We start from the raw sequence: 19,653 nt of genomic DNA on the forward strand, positions 1-19,653 counted from the left end.
GGATATACTGTAAAGAACAAACAAGGACATTTATGGCTCCTCTCCCCTGCCCCCATCACAAAAAATTATTGTAATCCACAGTTAATTTATTTACCATTTTTAATGTACAGTACTTTATTTGAGTCGAAAGAAGCAAATAAAGTTTTGGTTGAGTGAGCATTACAAAAATAAAAAGAATGCTTTTACATGTTAGCATTTCCACAAAATAATGTGCATCAAAAGCCAGAATAAACAACCCTCAAGCAATGTCATTTGGTCAGGGTGGTGCGTGTGTGCACAGAATAATAATAGAGCCATGTGAATGAAAGGTTGTGAAATTAAGGTCTGGTGACATTGTTGGCAGAAGAGACGTTGCATGCTGGTGCGTGGACATTCCACCATGAAGCACAATTTGGAACAATTCCAGAAACATGTGGAGCCATAGTGATGATATGGGACAGGTTTTGAAAGATAAACTTTACTAAACAGACCAATGTACAAATTTCTGTTTTTTTCTTGGTATTTGATTTTAACTTTTCAATTCTCAGTACGTAGCTTGAGCGGGCAAACAAGTGTCACAGAGGCAAAATACATGACCTAAACCAACTCGCATTACAAATAAATAAATAAATAAATAAAATTCGCACCCGTGTGAAAAAGTCAAGCAGTGTCAATGCCTTCTGAAGGCACTGTACATACTTGCACCAAGCTTGACTTAGATTCCTTCAGCAGTTCCTAAGTTATCGCAGTAACGAAAACCTATCATGGACGGCAGACGGATAACTCGAAAACATAAAAATGCAAATATTGGCTGTCAATAAACTGCAACATCGATAAAGCATGTCGTTCAACTCCCATCAGTGAAGAAACAGGTTCAATGCCAGTACAATATGTATGAAATGCAGCTTTCCCACGTGTGCACATGCATCGACTTGTGAAACAACAACAACATGCATTTTAAGGCCATTTTCCCTGCTAGAGCGGGGGTTAGCCTTGCGGTCCCCATGACAATCTTCTCCATTTTGCCCTATTTTCTGCATCTCTCCTTGTTAACCCCCTTGCCTGCATTTCTTCTTCCACCATCTTTAGCCAAGTCTTTCTCGGTCTTCCCCATCCTCGACTTCCTTCTACATTAATTTCCATCACTCTTCTCAACCAGTCACTTTCATCCTTCCTCAACACATGACCAAACCATCTCAACCTGTTCCTCTTCACAGCATCAATCATAGGCAATATTCCCATCATCTTTCGCAATTCATCATTTGTCTTCCTCTCTCTCGACGATACTGCGCACATCCATCGAACCATTCGCATTTCCACCCTTTGTTGCTGCTCTACGTTCATTACCCATGTCTCGCTCCCATAAATCATAACACTTCTCACACATGCAGCATACACCTTTCCCTTCAGCTTCAGCGACACTCTCCTCCTCATCAAATCGCCACTCAGTTCCCGAAAATTCTTCCATGCACATCTCATTCGAGCAACCGTTGCCGAGTCTGATCCACCTTCTCCATTCAGCATGTCTCCGAGGTAGCAAAATGTTTTCACACCTTCCAGCTTCACGCCGTCTCCAAGATCCAACTCAACATTTCCTCCATCTGCAGCTCCCCCCTCTGTGCACACCTTACATTTGAATGTAGCTGCCACACTGGTAAATGACCCTCTCAGACCACTACATTTTTGATGAACCCACTCAGCGCACATTGTACATTGAATGGAGTTCACTCCGACACCCTTCCTGCACACAGCACACGGCCACTTCCCAGTTCTTTCCACCTCACCACATGCTTTACCACTTGCCATCACCTTCGTCTTTCCGATATTCACCTTCAGACCTTTTGTCTCCATACATTCCTTCCACTTGTTCATCTTTTCCTTCAGTCCATCCATACTTTCCGCAATCAACACCAGATCATCTGCATACAACAACTCCCACGGTAAACCCTCCTTTACGTTCTGAGCCAGCACCTCCATCACAGCTACAAATAGTAGTTGACTTAGTACCGACCCCTGATGCACTCCCACCTTCACCTCAAACTCACCACGGTTCCCGTCCTTCGTCCTTACAGCTGTGCGCGCTCTTTTTTGTACATTGCCATCACTACTCTGATCAACCATTCCTCCACTCCTAACTTCCTCAATGCCCATGTCAATACTTTGCGTGGAACCCTATCGAATGCTTTCTCCAGATCAACAAACCTAAAAAACAACTTCTTCCTCTTCTCCATGTACTTCTCCTGCAACTGCCTCACAATGAAAAGCACATCTGTCGTTCCTCTTCCTGGCATAAATCCAAACTGCATTTCGTCGATCTTCACTTTCTTCCTTATCCTCCTCTCCAACACCCTTTCCAATACCTTCATTCCATGCTCCAATAACTTTATCGCTCGGTACGAGCCGCACTCCAGAGGGTCACCTTTCCCCTTGTATAGAGGGACGAGGGTACTCAGTTCCCAATCCACTGGAATGCGGCCTTCTTTCACCACCAGATTACAGATCTCTGTCATTCTCTTCACACCCCAACTTCCTGCTGCCTTCAACATATCTCCCACAACTCCCGTCGGCCCTCCCGCTTTTCCACTCTTCATTGCTTTTATCGCTTCCTCAACTTCCTTCGCAGTTATCTTCTCTGCCGGTCCTAAAACTGGGTTACTCTCTATGTTGCCATCCCATTCATTCTCTGTATTCAACAGCATTTCCACATATCTTTTCCATCTTCCTTTAATTCCATCTGGGTCGACAACGATTTGTCCCACTTCATCCTTCAAGCAACTCACCCCCATCACATCACACCTCTTTCGCTATGTGCTTTGCAATCCTGATTACTGCTTTCTGACCCTCTTCCGAATCCAAGCGTTCTCCGAACATTTTCCTACATGCCTCCTGCGCCTTTGCTGCCTCTTTCTTTGCAGCCTTCCTGGCTGCCTTATAACTTTCATGCTCTGCTGTTTCTGCTCCCATACCCTTCGCCTTCTGCCACTCCTTGAACTTCTTCCTCTTCTCATCAATCCCCTTTCCAACTTCATCATCCCACCACCATGTTTCCGAGTGCCTCGGTGGTCCTTTTGTCCATCCACATACCTCACCAACGGCTCCCAACAGACTAGCTTTCATTGACATCCAACCACTTTCAAGCTCAACCACATCATCCTCTACCCTACTCAGCCTCTCTTTTAATGCCTCCCTTACTGTCACCTCTTTCAACCTCCACACCTTCATTCTCGGTTGGTACTTCACCCGCCGAGCTCTCCTCGCACCTTTCACCCTTATGTCGCAGACAACCAAGTGGTGCTGTGAAACAGCCTCCTCCCCCGGGATCACCTTTGTGTCCCGGAGGTGCCCCCTATCTCGCCTACGCACCATCAGGTAGCCAACGGTTGTCGTCGACCCACCTGACGTGTATGTAACAAGCTTATTATCCTCTTTCTGGAACTGAGTATTACAAATCAACAAATCAGCTCCATCAGCAAACTCCAAAATCCTTTCACCTTCTCCATTTCTCACACCATATCCATAACCCCCATGAACTCCCTCAAAACCATCCATACTCCTTCACACATGTCCATTCAGGTCTCCTCCCACCACAACAACTTCCTCATCTTTCACGTTTTCCATCAGCTTCTCTATCGCACACCAGAACTTGTCCTTCTCTTCATCGCTTCGACCAACCTGCGGAGCATATCCCGAGATGACGTTCACCAAGAGCTTTCCATTCATCATTTTCACCATCATCAACCTATCACTCACTCTAATCACACTCACCACACTGTCTACAAACTCCTCAGAAAACAGGACACCAACACCATTCACGCCCTCCGGGCACCCTTGCCACACAAACTTGTATTTCTGTCCCTGCCTACCCTTCACCATTCTCACACCACTTCCCTTCCATCTCGTCTCTTGCACACAACATATGTCCACTCTTCTTCTGACCAATACTTCCACCACTTCTCCTGATCTCCCCGTCATTGTCCCTGCATTCCATGTCCCAAACCTCAGGAACCGATCTCCACTTTGGGCTGTACACTGCCCATAAGTAGTTGTAATCGTCATGGTTCTCTTTTTGAGGCAATGTTTTTATGGCCGGATGCCCTTCCTGACGCCAACCCTCTTAGTCGTCTCTTACGACACGCAGGGATACGGTGTACCTATTCTGACCAGGGTACACACTGGGAAACGTTTAAAACATGGAAATTCTGGGGGGGGCGGCGTGAGCATCATGGCTGCGGTTTAAACATATTCCAACAATATCCGAACAGAACCATGAAAACCATGAAAAACAATCTGGGAAAAGTCTCCAAGCGAGAACGTGGATTTGAGAAAGAAGGAGCAGAGGCGGAAGAAAAACGAGATACAGGGGGCGGGGCACAAGTCGAGACGAGGAGGAGAGCGAACAAGCACGTGTCCGGGAGGAGAGAAAGAATCAATATAGAATTCTTTGTCTAGGGAGGTGAGGTGAGGGGGAGAAAATAAAATAAAAGAAACAAGTAATACAGCGAAGGAAAGAACTTAAATTGACAAAACACCGACGGGGGGAGGGAAGCCTCAAGTTACCAGGCCGCGCACGAGGTACGACCCAGAAAACGATTAATTACACACACGTTTGTACGAATTACAAACCAATACTAACTAGAAACACACAACAACACGTACACAGTAAAATAACCAGTGGAAATTTGACAAAGACAAGAATGGGAAAATACTTAAACTTTGATGCCGTGGAGAGCTCGAAGTACGCTTTCACTCGAAGTACGAAGTACGCATCGACTTGTGAAAACACACCTAAATGCAGACTTATCATGTGCTAACTTAGTCACATTTGCAGTTTGGCTGAATGAACTTGCTTTAAAAAAAGCTTCCACATTCCACTATAAATGGATGGGTCATGGGAGGCATGTTTTATGTGGAGTTCTACTGGAGCTTTCTGATGTGGCATATGATAGACCAAAATGATCGGCATGATCTCCTGAGTAGATTAGGCTAATTAACTACAAAGAATCCGGAAGAATAACTACGTTTCTAAATGTTAAGTGGCGTTTCCATGTTAAGGTGTATACAGCAGTTTAATAGTTCCATCTACGGCATGGCATTCCAATTACAAAATAAACAAGAGCAATCAGATTGCAAACCCTCACCAGGATGTATGTGTTTTTTTATGGCTTTTGTGTTAAAACAAATATGGCGGCCGAACCACGTGACCAATGAGGTCATTATTTTTTTCTCCACTAATTTATTCCTAGATTATGCTCAAGAAATTTCATCTTGATCGGATGAAGTTTTGTACTTGTCGAATTATGACGTCATAATGGAGGCACCTATGACATCATCATTCGCAGATGTTATTTGACATGGAGAGTTCTTTACAATGAGCCGTCTCAATTTTTTATATTCAACGCTTTCGGAGATATGGAGGTGCAAAGTTTTTCGGTTTTTCCAACATGGCGACCATACCACGTGAGCTATGACGTCATAATGATCATTTAAAAATTCTACAGGTTGAGTTGCACCTATGGTGGAACCTTCCTGTCAATCGGACCAACGGTTGCCAAGAAAATCATATTTATTCTGTGTGGACAAACAGACAAACAGCCAAACAAACAAACAAACAAACAAATAGTGGGGCAACTTAGCATAACAATTGTGCATTTTGTGAGGAAAGCACCAAATTTGGCACACGAGTAGACTATCATATTATGAAAAGATCTGGATATTGGGCCATCTCAGATTCAGAGATTTGATTTTTGCAAGATTTCGATTCGATTGGGATCGAAGAGAACACCTTCTTCATCTTCTGTACAGTGAAGTTGCCAGCCCTGAATTCTCTGGCTACATCTGGGTGCTTCATTGGGAGTACAACCACGTCCCTCAGGTGAACAGGGACCCACCTGGCATAGTGTGTGTGGTCTAAGGCATGGAACCATGGGACCAGTTCCGTCAGGGCATCAAGGTACATCGTGAATGAAGCCTGCCGCAGAGAACGCACGTAGACCAGTACCAACATCTCTAGTTCCAGCACAGTTGCCCAGTACTGAAAGTTGGGAATGTCTTCTCCTCTCTGGTGACACCAGTCTTCGAACTCAGGCAGGTCTTCTGCATCATCAGCATATGTCATACAGTGGCGTTCATACGCACGGTGTTGCAGGATGTGCAGTGCCGCTGCAGTGATTTGATGAGCTCCTCTTGTGCGGGTGACGTGGGCAGCTCGCAGGAAGGAGTCGGCCGTCCCTGGCGTTGCAATCTCAGCTTGCAAATCTGCAAAATCTGCAAATCTTGCAAAAATCAAATCTCTGAATCTGAGATGGCCCAATATCCAGATCTTTTCATAATATGATAGTCTACTAGTGTGCCAAATTTGGTGCTTTCCTCACAAAATGCACAATTGTTATGCTATATTTAGCTTAGCTGCCGGACTAAAAGACCCAAATGCAATACCCTCTCCTCCTGCGAGGGTAATAACAAAAAGAACGACATTGTAACAAAGCATTTATGAATTAATACTTGAGCTTCACAATGTTGAATATGATACACCAAAATGATCACCATGATCTTCCGAGTTGATAAATTAACTACAAATAATCCGGATTAATTCCCGTGTTTCTGAACGCTTGTTTCTTTCGAATAGGACCTTCCATTGCATGAAATTATAATTACAAAATAAATAATAAAAACAACAATAACATTCTAACAAAGCATATATTAATTAATACTAATAATATTAACAACTAGAACGGCACTCAGTGGAGAGCATACCGTTATGTCGGTGGAGTAGCGGGATATATAGATCCAGGTAGATCTGCATAGGTAGGTGCTTCAACTGTCGTGATAGGGAACCTCACTTGTAATACGTTTGTTTAGGCGGTTTGTCGGATTAAGTGTATACCTGTGATCATACAAGGGTGATCAGGTGATAGGTAGAGCAGGGATTATGCTAACTCCCCGGTATGTCGAACCTGTGATAATTCCGGTGTCCCGTATGGCAACGAACATCATCGTGCTTGAGCATCGTGCATCATCGTGCATCATCAACATCACCTATTCTAACTTTACTCGCAATAGGATTTAATGTGTTATCATATATTTATAACTTTCCTTACACACTCTATAATATGATAATATCATTAAATCATTCACATCCTACCCTTGTATCATCCCGCCCCTCATGGCGCGCCCTGCGCTTGCCTCTTCCCGGCGACCCCGCCCCTCCTGTTCAAACAGAGCACGGAGCACATATTCACTATTTGCAGCGAAATGAGAGGGCGCGCACCCCACGCTTGTGAAGCTGCTTTACCCAGAGAGGGAAGGGGAGGGGGGGCATTAGCTTGGCATTAGCATATAGACATATAGACATTAGCTTGGCATATAGACATTAGCTTGGCCCATTAGCACACCACATGTTAAATAATTCCCTCCGCTACAATGACTTACAGGAAGAACAGACAGGAAGCCAGTTTGTGGCACCGCCGATGGGGCCGCAGCCAGCGACATCACCACAAAACACACATCGAACAGGCAGGCTGAGGCCACGCCCACCTCGCGATAGATTGACACCAAGGGTTTGATGGGCGGATCACACGACTGGTAAGAAGGGACTCATTGATTGGTAAAAGGCCCGGGTGACATCAGAGCCGCCTGGACAAGATACTTGGAGCGGCGGACATTTTGTCTCTTTGGTCCGGACTTTGGTGGTGAACGGTTGTGTGCCGACAGCTCTTCCTTCTTCCCTCTTCACCCCTTCGCCTCTGCCTATCTTCGCCTCCGCCTTCCTCTTCCCTTCTTTTCGTGTGTTGGGCCTCTTCCCGTTTGGGCCTTGGCTTGTTGGGCGACGACGGACGGTGGAGCATCGACGATCCTCCTTACCTGTATTCGCGTGCAGGACCGAACGTGCAGACAAGGCACAGCGGTGTGCGTTGGCCTGGGGGAGCGCGAGCAAGGGCGCATCGAGGCCTGGTGAACGGGGGCGCGGGGAGGCCTGCGTTGGACGACGGTGCTCAAGCCCCACGATTCCTGACGGACGCTGCATCCAGACAGAGATAAGCCACACCACACAGAGCCACAACGATTGCTTTTATTCAATCCTTCCCATTTGTCCTGTTGTTTAAGTCTGGTGTGGGGACGTCCCGATTTAGGAGCATTATTTATTTATCGTCGCGTCCATTGTTCTCGGGTTCCAAATAATAAATAGTTTCCTTTGTACATAATTCCATTTTCGTTTGCGAGTTACTTTTCGCAGGTTGAAGACTGCGCGAGGACCGTCAGGTAAATCTCGCCGCTTCTTCTTCTTTCCTTCTTCCTCCCACGCATAGAGTGAAATCCGCCATTGACCCGAACGCCTCAAGTAAGCTTGATTGCTATCCACGATTTTCCGGTATTAACCAAGGGGAATCACACGACAATACCACAACCTGGTGAACAGTTTAGGTTTTGTATCTCAGAGCAGACCAGAAAATCACAATACAGAATCACATTTAATCAAAAGCAATCACAGTAATCACCATAGGTCCAGTCTTTCATACCCCGATCTACTCCTCGTTTTTGGCCATATCACTCAATGGTGAAGAATCACTTAAAACATTCTACTAGCTGGATATGGATCTTCACCAAAATTGAATAGATTCTTCCTCATCACACACATAACCTGTCCAACAAGTTTCATCCAAATCCATCCATAACTTTTTGAGATATCCTGCTATATATCGTTTTTGGCCATATCTCCCAATGGTGAAGAATCACTTAAAAATTAAATAATTCTCATATCCGAATCCAGATTTCACCAAAATTGAATCGATTCTTCCTTGTCACACACACACAACCTGTCCACTAAGTTTCGTCCAAACCTGTCCACAACTTTTTGAGATATCCTGCTATGTATAGTTTTTGGCCATATTTCCCAATGGTGAAGAATCACTTAAAACATTCTCGTAGCTAGATCGGAATCCAGATCTTCACCAAAATCTAAACATTTCGTCCTTGTCACATACACTACATCTCTGCCAAATTTCGTCCGAATCCGTCTACAACTTTTTGAGATATTTTGTTCATAAACAAACAAACAGACAGAGAGACAGTGGTGAAAACATAACCTCCATCCACCTTTTGTGGCGGAGGTAACAATAATAATATTAGCATCACTTGGCAACAATAACGAATGTACAATCCCCCTCATTCCCCTCCTCCCCCTGGTCCAAGCATATCTGTGTAAGGCGAAAAGCAACACCTTCGCTTTTTGGGGGGGGCATTTAATCCCCCTGCCCATAGACTCCCGAAATGAGTGCAGATTTTGATGCGCTCAATACACCTTCATTAGACAACAGATATGAAGCTTGTGGCCAGGGTTCCTCCAAAACATGTGTTTGGTTCAAGCGATAATGACTGAAGTGTTTCCAGACTCACTGACTGACTGACTGACTGACTGACTGCTCGATCACATGAGCTCACCGGAGTAAAGTCCATGTCAGCTAAAAATGGTACATGCCACTTCCTTGCTTAGTGCTCAGCATTTAAAAAGGATACAGCACGGAAAAACAACCTCGAGTTGGCGATAATAGTGGAGACTTTGATGGGTCTAATGGCCTCCTCCTGCATCAAAGTCTCTTGGAAGGTAACTGTTACTGATTCGTCACTTCCGGTGTTGTGGTTTTCATCCACTTGAAACATTTCTGGTTCTATGTATTATTATGATTGTTTGAAGGAAATAGCCATTATTATTGTCAAAAGGTAAAAAGGTTAATGTTAAATGAAACGGGAAACCGGATCGGGAACCGGAAGACGAAGACGAAGATGAGAGAGAAAAGAAGGCGGGGCAAAAAGTCGGACAAGAAGCTGGTCGCTTCAAGCTCCGGAGCGAGCATTGTCGAACGAAAGTCACGAGTGAACTTTGAGTTTCCTTGAAAGGAATTCCTGCGATAGGTGTTATCGCTGGGACTGATAAACCTGCGTGGTCAGGTTTGGCGTTGGGATTCTGAAGAATCATCGCCGGGTCGTTGCGACAAGTACAAGCCGTCGGCCATTTTGACACTCGCGCTTTGCTCAACGCAAAAGGTCTTTGCTTCGCGTCAGTTTTTTCACCATTCAGACGTCTATCTGGGATGTGTGTGTGCAACACAGAGTTTGAAGATTAATTTGCGGTTCGCCGACGGTGAACCGTGAACGTTCATACCTGGAGGGCGCCTTTGGATTTCCCATTCCTCCGTGAGTTTGCCTTACGCGGTTTTGGACCACGTGACTCTTTGCGCCGCTTCGGCCGCCTACGCCTCTGTGCTGTTTTGGCGGTGTGACTGAGCCCGTCATCTGAATGGGGTTCGGGTTTCGATTCGATATCGCTCTGACGCTCGCTGGAGGGGATCACCTTTGAGCTATAGAGACATTGGGGAGTGTTCTTTTTCACTCACTTGGAGCACAGTGAGTTATCTTAGCCTAGCTGATGGTACCATCATAAGATGTGTTGATTGTATTGTTGATTGCTATTATTGTTGTATCGTTATTCTGGTGTGATTTTTAATACAATATTTGTTTGTTGATAACCATTGGTGTGGTTTCACTCATGATTTTTGACACGGAGTAACACATTATTCTGCCGTGGCTCCTCTCGGGCCTCGGAGGTACACCGTGACCAGGGGGTCGGGGAGGACCACGTAACAGTAACTCATATTATTATGATAATCTATAGTGAAATAATCGACAAGAGAAAGTAGTTAAAGTGTGACAAGGTGAAAATGAGAGATTACAGAAAGGAAGGAACAAACATGTGCAGGCAGCAGTCCATGCAAGAGTATTGCGTGGAGGTCCCGGGTGACACGCTCCAGACCCCCATACTTGTTCCACACATTCGGAGAACGAGTGGCCAGTAATCCAGCCACAGTAGTCCTTAGGGTGCACAGCAGCCGTTGGCACTCGACACTGTGGAGCAAAAACGCTAATTAATCACCGCAATTATAAATCATGAAAATATCTGCAATCACAATTCGCCTTCGTATTATGAAAATCACTGCAACAATCAAAACATTTGAATGAGGGGGGGATCATTGCCAGTTTTTTTCCAGTTTCAAACAAAATCCAGTTATAAATGGAATAAGTATTGTTATAGGAATGCCTTCTAGGCATCTAGGGGGTAACCTTGCATAGTATAACTATAGTTATTTCCCTTAGTGCATGTATTAGCATAAACATGAGGTAATTTAATTGTAATTTAGGATTATGCATTGTTATTCATATAGAAAGCTGCTGTCTTGCTGCCCAGAATGCGTGTCTAAAACTACTTTCCCTTCAAACTTTTTTAAAAATGGTTTATCCCTCGGGAATATGTCTTGTATATTTTTAAAGATTCACCAGGCCGTAGGCATGAGTTTTGGTCGGAAAATCCGCCGCCACCACCACCAGACGTGCACTTTCAAACTAGGTGAAAGGTAATGGCAGGATGCCTCACCCACGCACTGGGCTCGTGGGCCAATAATAGCTGTTTGGGGTGGGGCCAGTGGCATCACGACTGGGAGGGGGACAATAAAGGAGACGGCGTCAAACTGCGATTTTGTGTGCGGTCTCTTGGTGCTCTCCATGGGCACGAGACACGCCCTACTTGCAGAAACACCTCCTTCCACCAGAGCCCCCTCATCACAAGCTGTACCCAGCCTGTCTTCCCATCGTGCTTGCAGCAACGGACTGTTTCCTGCCAAGCCAAATACACCTCGGGTCTCGTGTCCCATTAAATGCAGCCCCTGTATTTCAGTCTTGAAATTCTCCCTGGATCTTATTCTTCGTTGAATGTCGGACGGAGGCCTTAAGGTTATAAATAAGCAAGGCGTTACCGCATGTATGAAATTCGGGGAGGGGCACGGGGTTTTACCCTACGAACAATTTATTGTATTACATATTTGTACTCCCACCCTTTTTTGTCCAGTTCGATACACGATTATAAAATCACTTTGGCTCAGAGTGATTTGAGTGGCGTTTGATCATGAGCCACATTGGCTATTAACGTCCGTTAGATAACCAATTGGGTTTGCGGCGATTAGCACACAGTATGAAACGTACCCTTGTCCAAGCGGCCAATGCCTGGGTCACTAATTTGGGTGATCGAGCTCACAGTACAAAAAGCGTGTCACCTCACTAGCTCGGGCATTCCACCTGAGCAAGGTAATGCGGCAAACAGGCCCGGGACCATGTTCGGAGTGCCCAAATTATTTGGCCGGAGTGACCGCTTCGACAGAGTTTGCCAGAATTTGGATGAGTCTGGCGACTCCAATAGTGTGGGATTTTGGGATTTTGCCATATTCATAGTTATTTAAATAAATAAACAAAAGGCTTGGTGAGCACGAATTAAATACATTTTATATCAAAAAGTGGTCTAACGACTTGCCAAGGATGGATTAATCCCAGATCCTTTCAGGGTGTCAGGGATATCGAAGCAGCTTCATGGACAAATTAATACACTGGGGGATTTTGCCATTGCTTTCTCAGGGGTAATAGTTGGGGCAATAAATAGGAATCTGGCCAGTGAGCCAGCGGCAAACGCCTACTCTTTGTGAAAGATGCCAAAATGATCTTTAACATTCACCAGCAGCCAATGTTGTGAGAAGGTCCCCAGCTTCACGTCCCTTCCAATGGACTGCATACTCATTGACACGTCCTGCCTGAGGAATACCAGGATAGAGTTTATAATCGTGCTGGGAACCAAACCCAGAAAAAAACAGCTCAAACTGTTGCAGCACTTTAGCTATCGATTCTGACAACCCTACTTGCCAAGACAGTGGGAAATGTCATTGGAAAAAAACAATAATAATGTCACGCAACTGCGATTAACATCAGAGTTGCGGAGGCAGATTACGAGGCTTTAACTCCCGAGGCGAAAACTCAATAGCGGATTCCAAAACCAAAGCGCGCAGGATGGAGGGGAACGACGAGAGCCCCGCAGCCTTATCTATTAAAATCAAACACCCGGAAAACTGCGTTCAGATATATGTACAAAAATAATACAACGATTTATTAATGAAAAGCAAAGACAGTGAAAAAGCACGCGCCGGTAATAAAATAAGGTAGCTAAATCGGGATCCCGCACTCCAGACCTCAAACACGAGACGAGGGAGATGAATACGAAAATAACACGTCTTTTATGTAAAGTGTATTTGCGGATACGGCCTTATCTCGTCCGTCGTCTTCTTCCCGGCCTGGACGAATCCTCCGTCCGCCTCGCACGCCCCGCTAGGCCCGAGCCAACACCCTCGCCGCTGCACCCGAGGTCCCGCTCCAGGCCAGCGCGAATCCACCCAGCAAAAAGGAGCGAGCTCCAACCACCTCGACGGCGATCTTCCACACGACAGCCAACTCAACCCGGGCCAGGACCCTGCTCACAAGCCAACTCAGGATTGCACCGGGACTCTCTCAAGCCGTGAACTCCTTCGAACTGCACTCAACTCGACTCTCTCAACTCGACTGCCGAAAATGGCGTCTGACCCTCGATAATATCCCTGGCCGATGACGTCACATTGGCGCACTGCTCTGCCAATCGGAGCCTCCCAGCTCCCACGACTCGCCGGCTCGTCCAGGTCACGCCCTCTGCGTCACTGCCGCTCTCTCCACTCCTACTCCTTCTTCATAGCACGTGCTATGCGAGGTTGGTAGGCCTTGTGGAGGTGTCAATGGTGGCGGCCAATTGTGGCGGTGTTCCAGCCCGATTTCTTCCTAAGTCATGTCAGGGGGAAGGGCGTCATTTAGTGTTGTACTAAAGGTCCTAACTAATGTTTATGTGGTTTGCAGTGCCATAACGGACAAAGGTTTGATGACCAGGTTGGACTCACCGGGGCGTTATCTTTAATCCCTAACTACTTAACACTCGAATCTCCTGGTAGATCCACATTCATACATCTTATCCCGACAAACGCCTAAACAGGAAGAACTTATTACAGGTAGATTCCCTATCGCGACATCTCGAAGCATGTTACCTACTCAGATATACCTGGCTCTAGATATTGCTTTACCCCCAGACATAACAATAACAATAATAACAGTAATAATTATATGGCCTCCAGCATTTTCAGGTTCGGACTCCCGCATAACGTTATTTTCCCGGGTGCAACACAAACGGCTGCACCAATCACTGCACAGCTGCACCGATCGGACTCGGTGACCTCGGACAAAGACCTTTTATAAGGACATGAATCCCTGCTTGAGAGAATGCCAACCCCCTCCCTGCCATCACGGTCGTCTCTCCAACTCCCACGAGGTGTGCGGAAAGGACGACCCAAAACCAATTATCTTCTTTTTGATTCATATATAAATATCATTAAAAGCAAATAATTACCTCGGCCAAAGTTCAAATGACGTGAGTTTAATCTTGACATGAGAGAATTCCACATACCTATTTGGGTGGTGTATAAGCTAACAGATCGCTGTCTCCATCGATCTTGCCAAGGCCGCAACACCTATTGGCTCAAAATCCTTTTAACTATTGACTTGGTAGTTTTTACAATGGAGGAAACACGTATGGGGAGTACATACGACATAGCGATTGTGAATGTGACAGCTCTGAGGCGTCTTTCGCTTCGCATCGAATTATTCATTACATTCATTCATTCATTTAATGATCCTTACGCTCATTCTTACGCTCATTAAACATTAAATGTTCATTAAACGATTACGTAAATTAAAACGAAAAACATTACGAAATTACGTTCACACCGTCACATCACACACTACCATGAACACAAACATCGTCACAACATCATCACAATGAAAACATCATCACAAACGTTACGTTACGTAATTCAAACCGTGAACACATCAAATATTGGAGACACATTGCCCAAATTTGAAACACGATGGAATAATATTTACTGATATGAACAGTGATGTGGCTTTTATTGAAATTCTACAAATACTGTTTAGATTTTGATGATTTGTGTGTGATATGATTTAACGGATGTTTATATAAATCGTTTAAAATTTAAAAAGCCTTCAATTTCTGATATTTTACCTTTTCATTTGGGCCTCCCAATTGAAGCCCCGCCCATAGGGCAGGTACCGTTGCTAGTCTTACCATAATTCACTAAATGTCTGTCCGTCCGTCCGTCCGTCAGTTCGAAGGTACCGCAAAAACGGCTGAACCGATCGCAACGATATTTTGGGTGGGTAATCCTAGGACCCCCTGGAATAAAATAGACTATATTGTTTTTCCAATTTTTCCAAGTTTTCCAGTTTTTCCAAATACAATGGAATAATATTTACCGATATGAACAGTGATGTGGCTTTTGTTGAAATTCTACGTACCAGGAGAGAGTAGATCGACTCCTGATGAACTCTTCCTATATAAATGTGCGGCTCCGAAAAAACACGGCAGCGTGTGCAAAGCGACTGAGAAACAGGTGTAGCGGCCGCTTCCGTGTTACAGATTCGGCACGCACTTGTCACACATAAACGTGCGACTGAGAAAGACGTGCAGCGGCCGCTTCCGTTTTGCAGAATTCAACCTTTTTTCAAAATGTGCGCCATGTACTGTTTAGATTTTGATGATTTGCGTGCGATATGATTCAACGGATGTTTATATGAATCGTTTAAAAAATTTTTTTAAAGCCTTCAATTTCTGATATTTTGCCTTTTAATTCAGGCTTCCCAATTGAAGCCCCGCCCATAGGGCGGGTACCGTTGCTAGTAACAATAATAACAGTAATAATAATAATAATAATAATAATAATAATAATAATCGAGTTGAAGCTCAGGCCCCACAAAGGCTAATGACTGATCGGCAGCACAGGGGCCGTTAACACCCTGAAGACGATTTGTAAACAGAAGTGAATGGTATAAATGATACGACAGCAAAACAGACATCCAATGGGACTTCCATGACGAAAAACAAAGTATGCTGTAAAAAAGTAATATCAAGAGCATTAATGGATCATCTAAAGTTTATAGTCTATACTGTAAAAGGAGCTGTGCGTGTGTGCGATTTCCACCCAATGGTTGGACAGTTCGGCTGACTCTATCCACAATTTCTATACTGCAGCCACAAATTTAGGAATCCTTTAGAATTACCCTTTAGAATTAACCTTTTCTCTCAAGCAGCATTTTACTGCGGATGTTTGCAGGTTTGCTATTATTTCTGACTATTTTCTCAAATTGTGAGTCAAACAGGCGACTGCGTGTACGGTTCTCTGTGAAGTCGGTGTTAGCATGATAGGAGAGCAAAAAGCGTTACATATTCTGCTGTTTTAACGTGGGAATGCCCATTTTCTTTTATGAGCAGGAGGAGGGTGAGAGTAAAGTTGGGACAACCTTGGAAGATGGGGGGAGGGGTTCTAAAGCCATGGGACACTTCATTCAAATGCATGTTCACGTGTGATGGGCACGCACACCTCTACGGCAACAATCAGTGCAGGTTGTGTGGAAACGTCTGGGATAAATAACACCTGCTAGCCAACTAGAAATCGCGCTGATCACCCAATAAAGTAAATACTGTGGTCAAACAAGTGGAACATTTCTTTCAATCCTGACAAATCTCACACTCTCACTTTGTCTCTCCGAAAAGACCGACTGGAAAACCCTGCCATCTACTTTCTCATCAATCCTCTTGAAGAGGTTCTGTCCCTGTCAAACTTTTGGGTCTCATTTATCTGCCATCATCTTTCCTGGGAAAACCACATTTCAAATCTGGCCTCCGAAGCCAGTCGCCGACTGGGCATTCTCCGTCGTGGGAAATCCTTTCTTGGCACACCTGAGCTACTCACCACATACAAGGCTTTCATCCGCAGCTCAATGGAATACTACTCTCCCCTCTAGACTGGTGAACCTGCCTCACACCTAGCTCGGCTTCACGCGGTCGAAACCAAAACTTTCAGAATCATTGGAATCTCCCGCGATGAAGCCGATTCTGAGGGCCTTTCACTCACTCACCACAGGCAGGTTGATGGTCTTTCTGTCTTCTACCGACTCCTCTCTGGCTTTGCTTACCCTGCTCTGTCTGTACTGTGTCCCCCAAATATTCCTTCAGTATGCACAAGATCTGCCTGCAACCCTCTTCTGGTGAAACTGCCAAAATCAAGACTCTCTGCTCACCTTCACGCTTTCATTCCTCTTTTTTCCCCCCGCCTTTAGAACAAACTCCCACGCTTTCTTCAATCATCTCCTCCCTCCAGGTCTTTAAAACAGCTGTTCACCACCATCTCTTATCTTCCCCCACCCAAAACCATGATCTTTTCTACCCCCGTTAATACACCTCAAATCCACCTCTTTCGATCTCAAACGCCTTTTCTGAAATTCCAAGTAGTGTCCATTTGTTTTATACCGTGTTACCCACCTCCACCACACCCCCCGCCCCCCTCCCTCGCCCTCCCACAGATCTCCCGATGTCCCTGTTCTCTACTGTTGTGCTTGTATGCTTCCCTCTCTCCCTATCTTGTCTCCTGCTCCCTTTATTATACGTTTTATGTGTCAGTTTGTTTTTTGCGTTTAATGTGTTAGCTCTTACACGAGCCTCGACTTTGTATATTACAAAAAAACAAGACCGAAAGTCGAACAGCGGCGTAGCCGGGCTTGTAAAATATTATAAACCACAAACACACATGATTAGCTTTTCAAACAGTCGCTAATGCTGTTTATAACATTAAACAAAGAAATATGGAGGAATCCAGACATCCGTCAGGTAAGTTTTACTTACAGAACTGAGGGAAGATATACTGTAATCTAGATTATACCCCACAAGTGTTGGGTACGTACCCTTTTGTTGGAAGAGACGCAACGCCGATCGTACCCTTTTGTTGGAAGAGATGTAACGGCGATCCTTTCGATATCTGATGATCATTTTAACAATCGGTTTGTTTGTGTTTCACACTGAATGAAAAACGTAAAGGTAGAGCATGGCGCTTGTGATATATGACAGCTTCGACGATATGTATCAAAATATATATCAAAATGGCGGTGTGTGGAGAGTCGGCCGCGGTGCTGCCATAATGACATCAGACGTAATCACATCACCCTGTCATGTGACCAGATCCTCAGCTCTGATTGGTATACGTTTGAGGGGACATACATACATACAGACGGACGGACAAACACTGTTCTAGACGGCTTTGCCCTATGGGTTATGCCGTAAAAACTGCATTTACAATCTCAAAGGACTTATAACAGATAACTAATGAACGAAATCATTCACCAACTATGCACAGTCCGAGAACCATTTACATCACATTATTATTTACACACAGCAAGCGATGATATCAAATGTATCAAAATTTCAGATTGAAAACTTGATGAAATCTCAGAAACGTAAAATACGTCATGACGTCATGACGGGGGTTAACTTTAGCGGGGAAGAGGGAGATGAGATGGAAGACCAATCTGTCAGAGGGGAAAACCCTCGACCCTCCTGATAGAAGAAAATAAGTAAAAACGTAAGACATATTTTAGTGTTTCTTGGTTTATAAATAAATTGGGTTTGTAAGTATCAATCATGGAATAGAGTACAGTAGGCCTATATACCTTGCTTCAAGATAAACCCGGGAAATACACACATCCAGGGACAACCGAAGACCCAAGCATGTTTTTTTGTTTTTTTTTAACGAGAGCAGTAACCGGTTTTCAAGAGTGACGTTTAATACGATTTTATTACAATTTCGCAATTTTATTTCGAATGTCGAACGATCCGTTCGGTTTTCCTGCCCGAGGCCGAGACGCGCCCAATGGCGGGATTAGCATGAACAACTGGTCGGTAAACACGATGAGCACGTGTCATGTGAAACATTCAAAATGGGCGAAGGCCGAACAGCTGATCGACGCTAACATAATAATAATAATAATAACTTCATGTTTTACCAAACACTATAATCGCACGCCATGTTTACCTCGATCAAGGTTAAGGTAAACGCTACCTGAACTCCAGTCCCAGGTAATTAGATATTGACGCGTTGATAAATAAATTAATCAACATATACTCCTACGTACATATTTATTTACATACAGAACATCACAGACTCGGGCTTCACCAAACCCACACCGGTCGCACTTCGCACACCTTCGCTCTTCATCCATGGCGCCAACACACAATCCTTTAAACGTCTTCCTTCCCTCATACCATTGCACTTGTGCGGAAAAAGCGGCAGTGCACGCGACTTCCGGCAACTCGAGCCATTAATACTGTACACGAATTGCAGCCTTCGGCGGATAATCACGTGGTATTTGAACCTTGACCTTGTAAAGGGACGCTCTCGTTACCCGATGCCATGAACATGTCTTTACCATCGGGAAGTGAACAATGTCACACCTTTTGTGTGTAGGCCTATTTCACCGTTAAATATCTCCAATCAACATTCCGAACTTAAAGGTACATCACGAAAAAAACGTTTGGTCACCATGACAGTGGTATGCTGTTGTTGTTGTTATTGTTTTACGCCCTTAATTAACCCGTCCTTGTGAACAAGCCAAACACCGGAATAAAATATGCCATATAAACTGTTAGTGTTAGTGTTCAGTGGTAAAAAGAGATCATATTAATTAATTCAGGGAATGAAAAACACGTCAGCCCATCACGACCATATACATCAACACAATTATATGTGAAAAATTCCATTTGTATATTAATAGTTCTATTAAAGCGCGGCGTTACGCGCGCTGCTTGTGAGCAAGGAGGAAGCGGACAAGCGGTAACATATAAACGTCTTTATTGTAAGAGCACACTGTAACACTGATGAC

The 19,653-nt window shown here is 44.6% G+C and overlaps 1 protein-coding gene across 2 annotated transcripts in view; it reads right to left on the minus strand.

The window, feature by feature from the left end:
- Positions 1-19,157, minus strand: part of RUBCN (rubicon autophagy regulator) — a 48,370-nt gene extending 29,213 nt beyond the window's left edge. The window contains exons 1-2 of one of the 2 annotated variants that reach the window (XM_068101434.2): positions 18,977-19,157; positions 10,725-10,878 (exon numbers count right to left, since the gene is read on the minus strand). In XM_068101434.2, the coding sequence (XP_067957535.2) occupies positions 10,725-10,878; positions 18,977-18,993 (171 nt within the window). In that variant the 5' untranslated portion in view covers positions 18,994-19,157. The remainder of the gene's footprint in view (positions 1-10,724; positions 10,879-18,976) is intronic. The other variant, XM_078784405.1, reaches the window with a different exon arrangement.
- Between the last annotated feature and the right edge of the window lie 496 nt (positions 19,158-19,653).

The sequence above is a fragment of the Myxine glutinosa genome, chromosome 1 (assembly GCF_964187855.1).
Source record: "Myxine glutinosa chromosome 1, kmMyxGlut1.1, whole genome shotgun sequence".
Lineage (NCBI taxonomy): Eukaryota > Metazoa > Chordata > Myxini > Myxiniformes > Myxinidae > Myxine > Myxine glutinosa.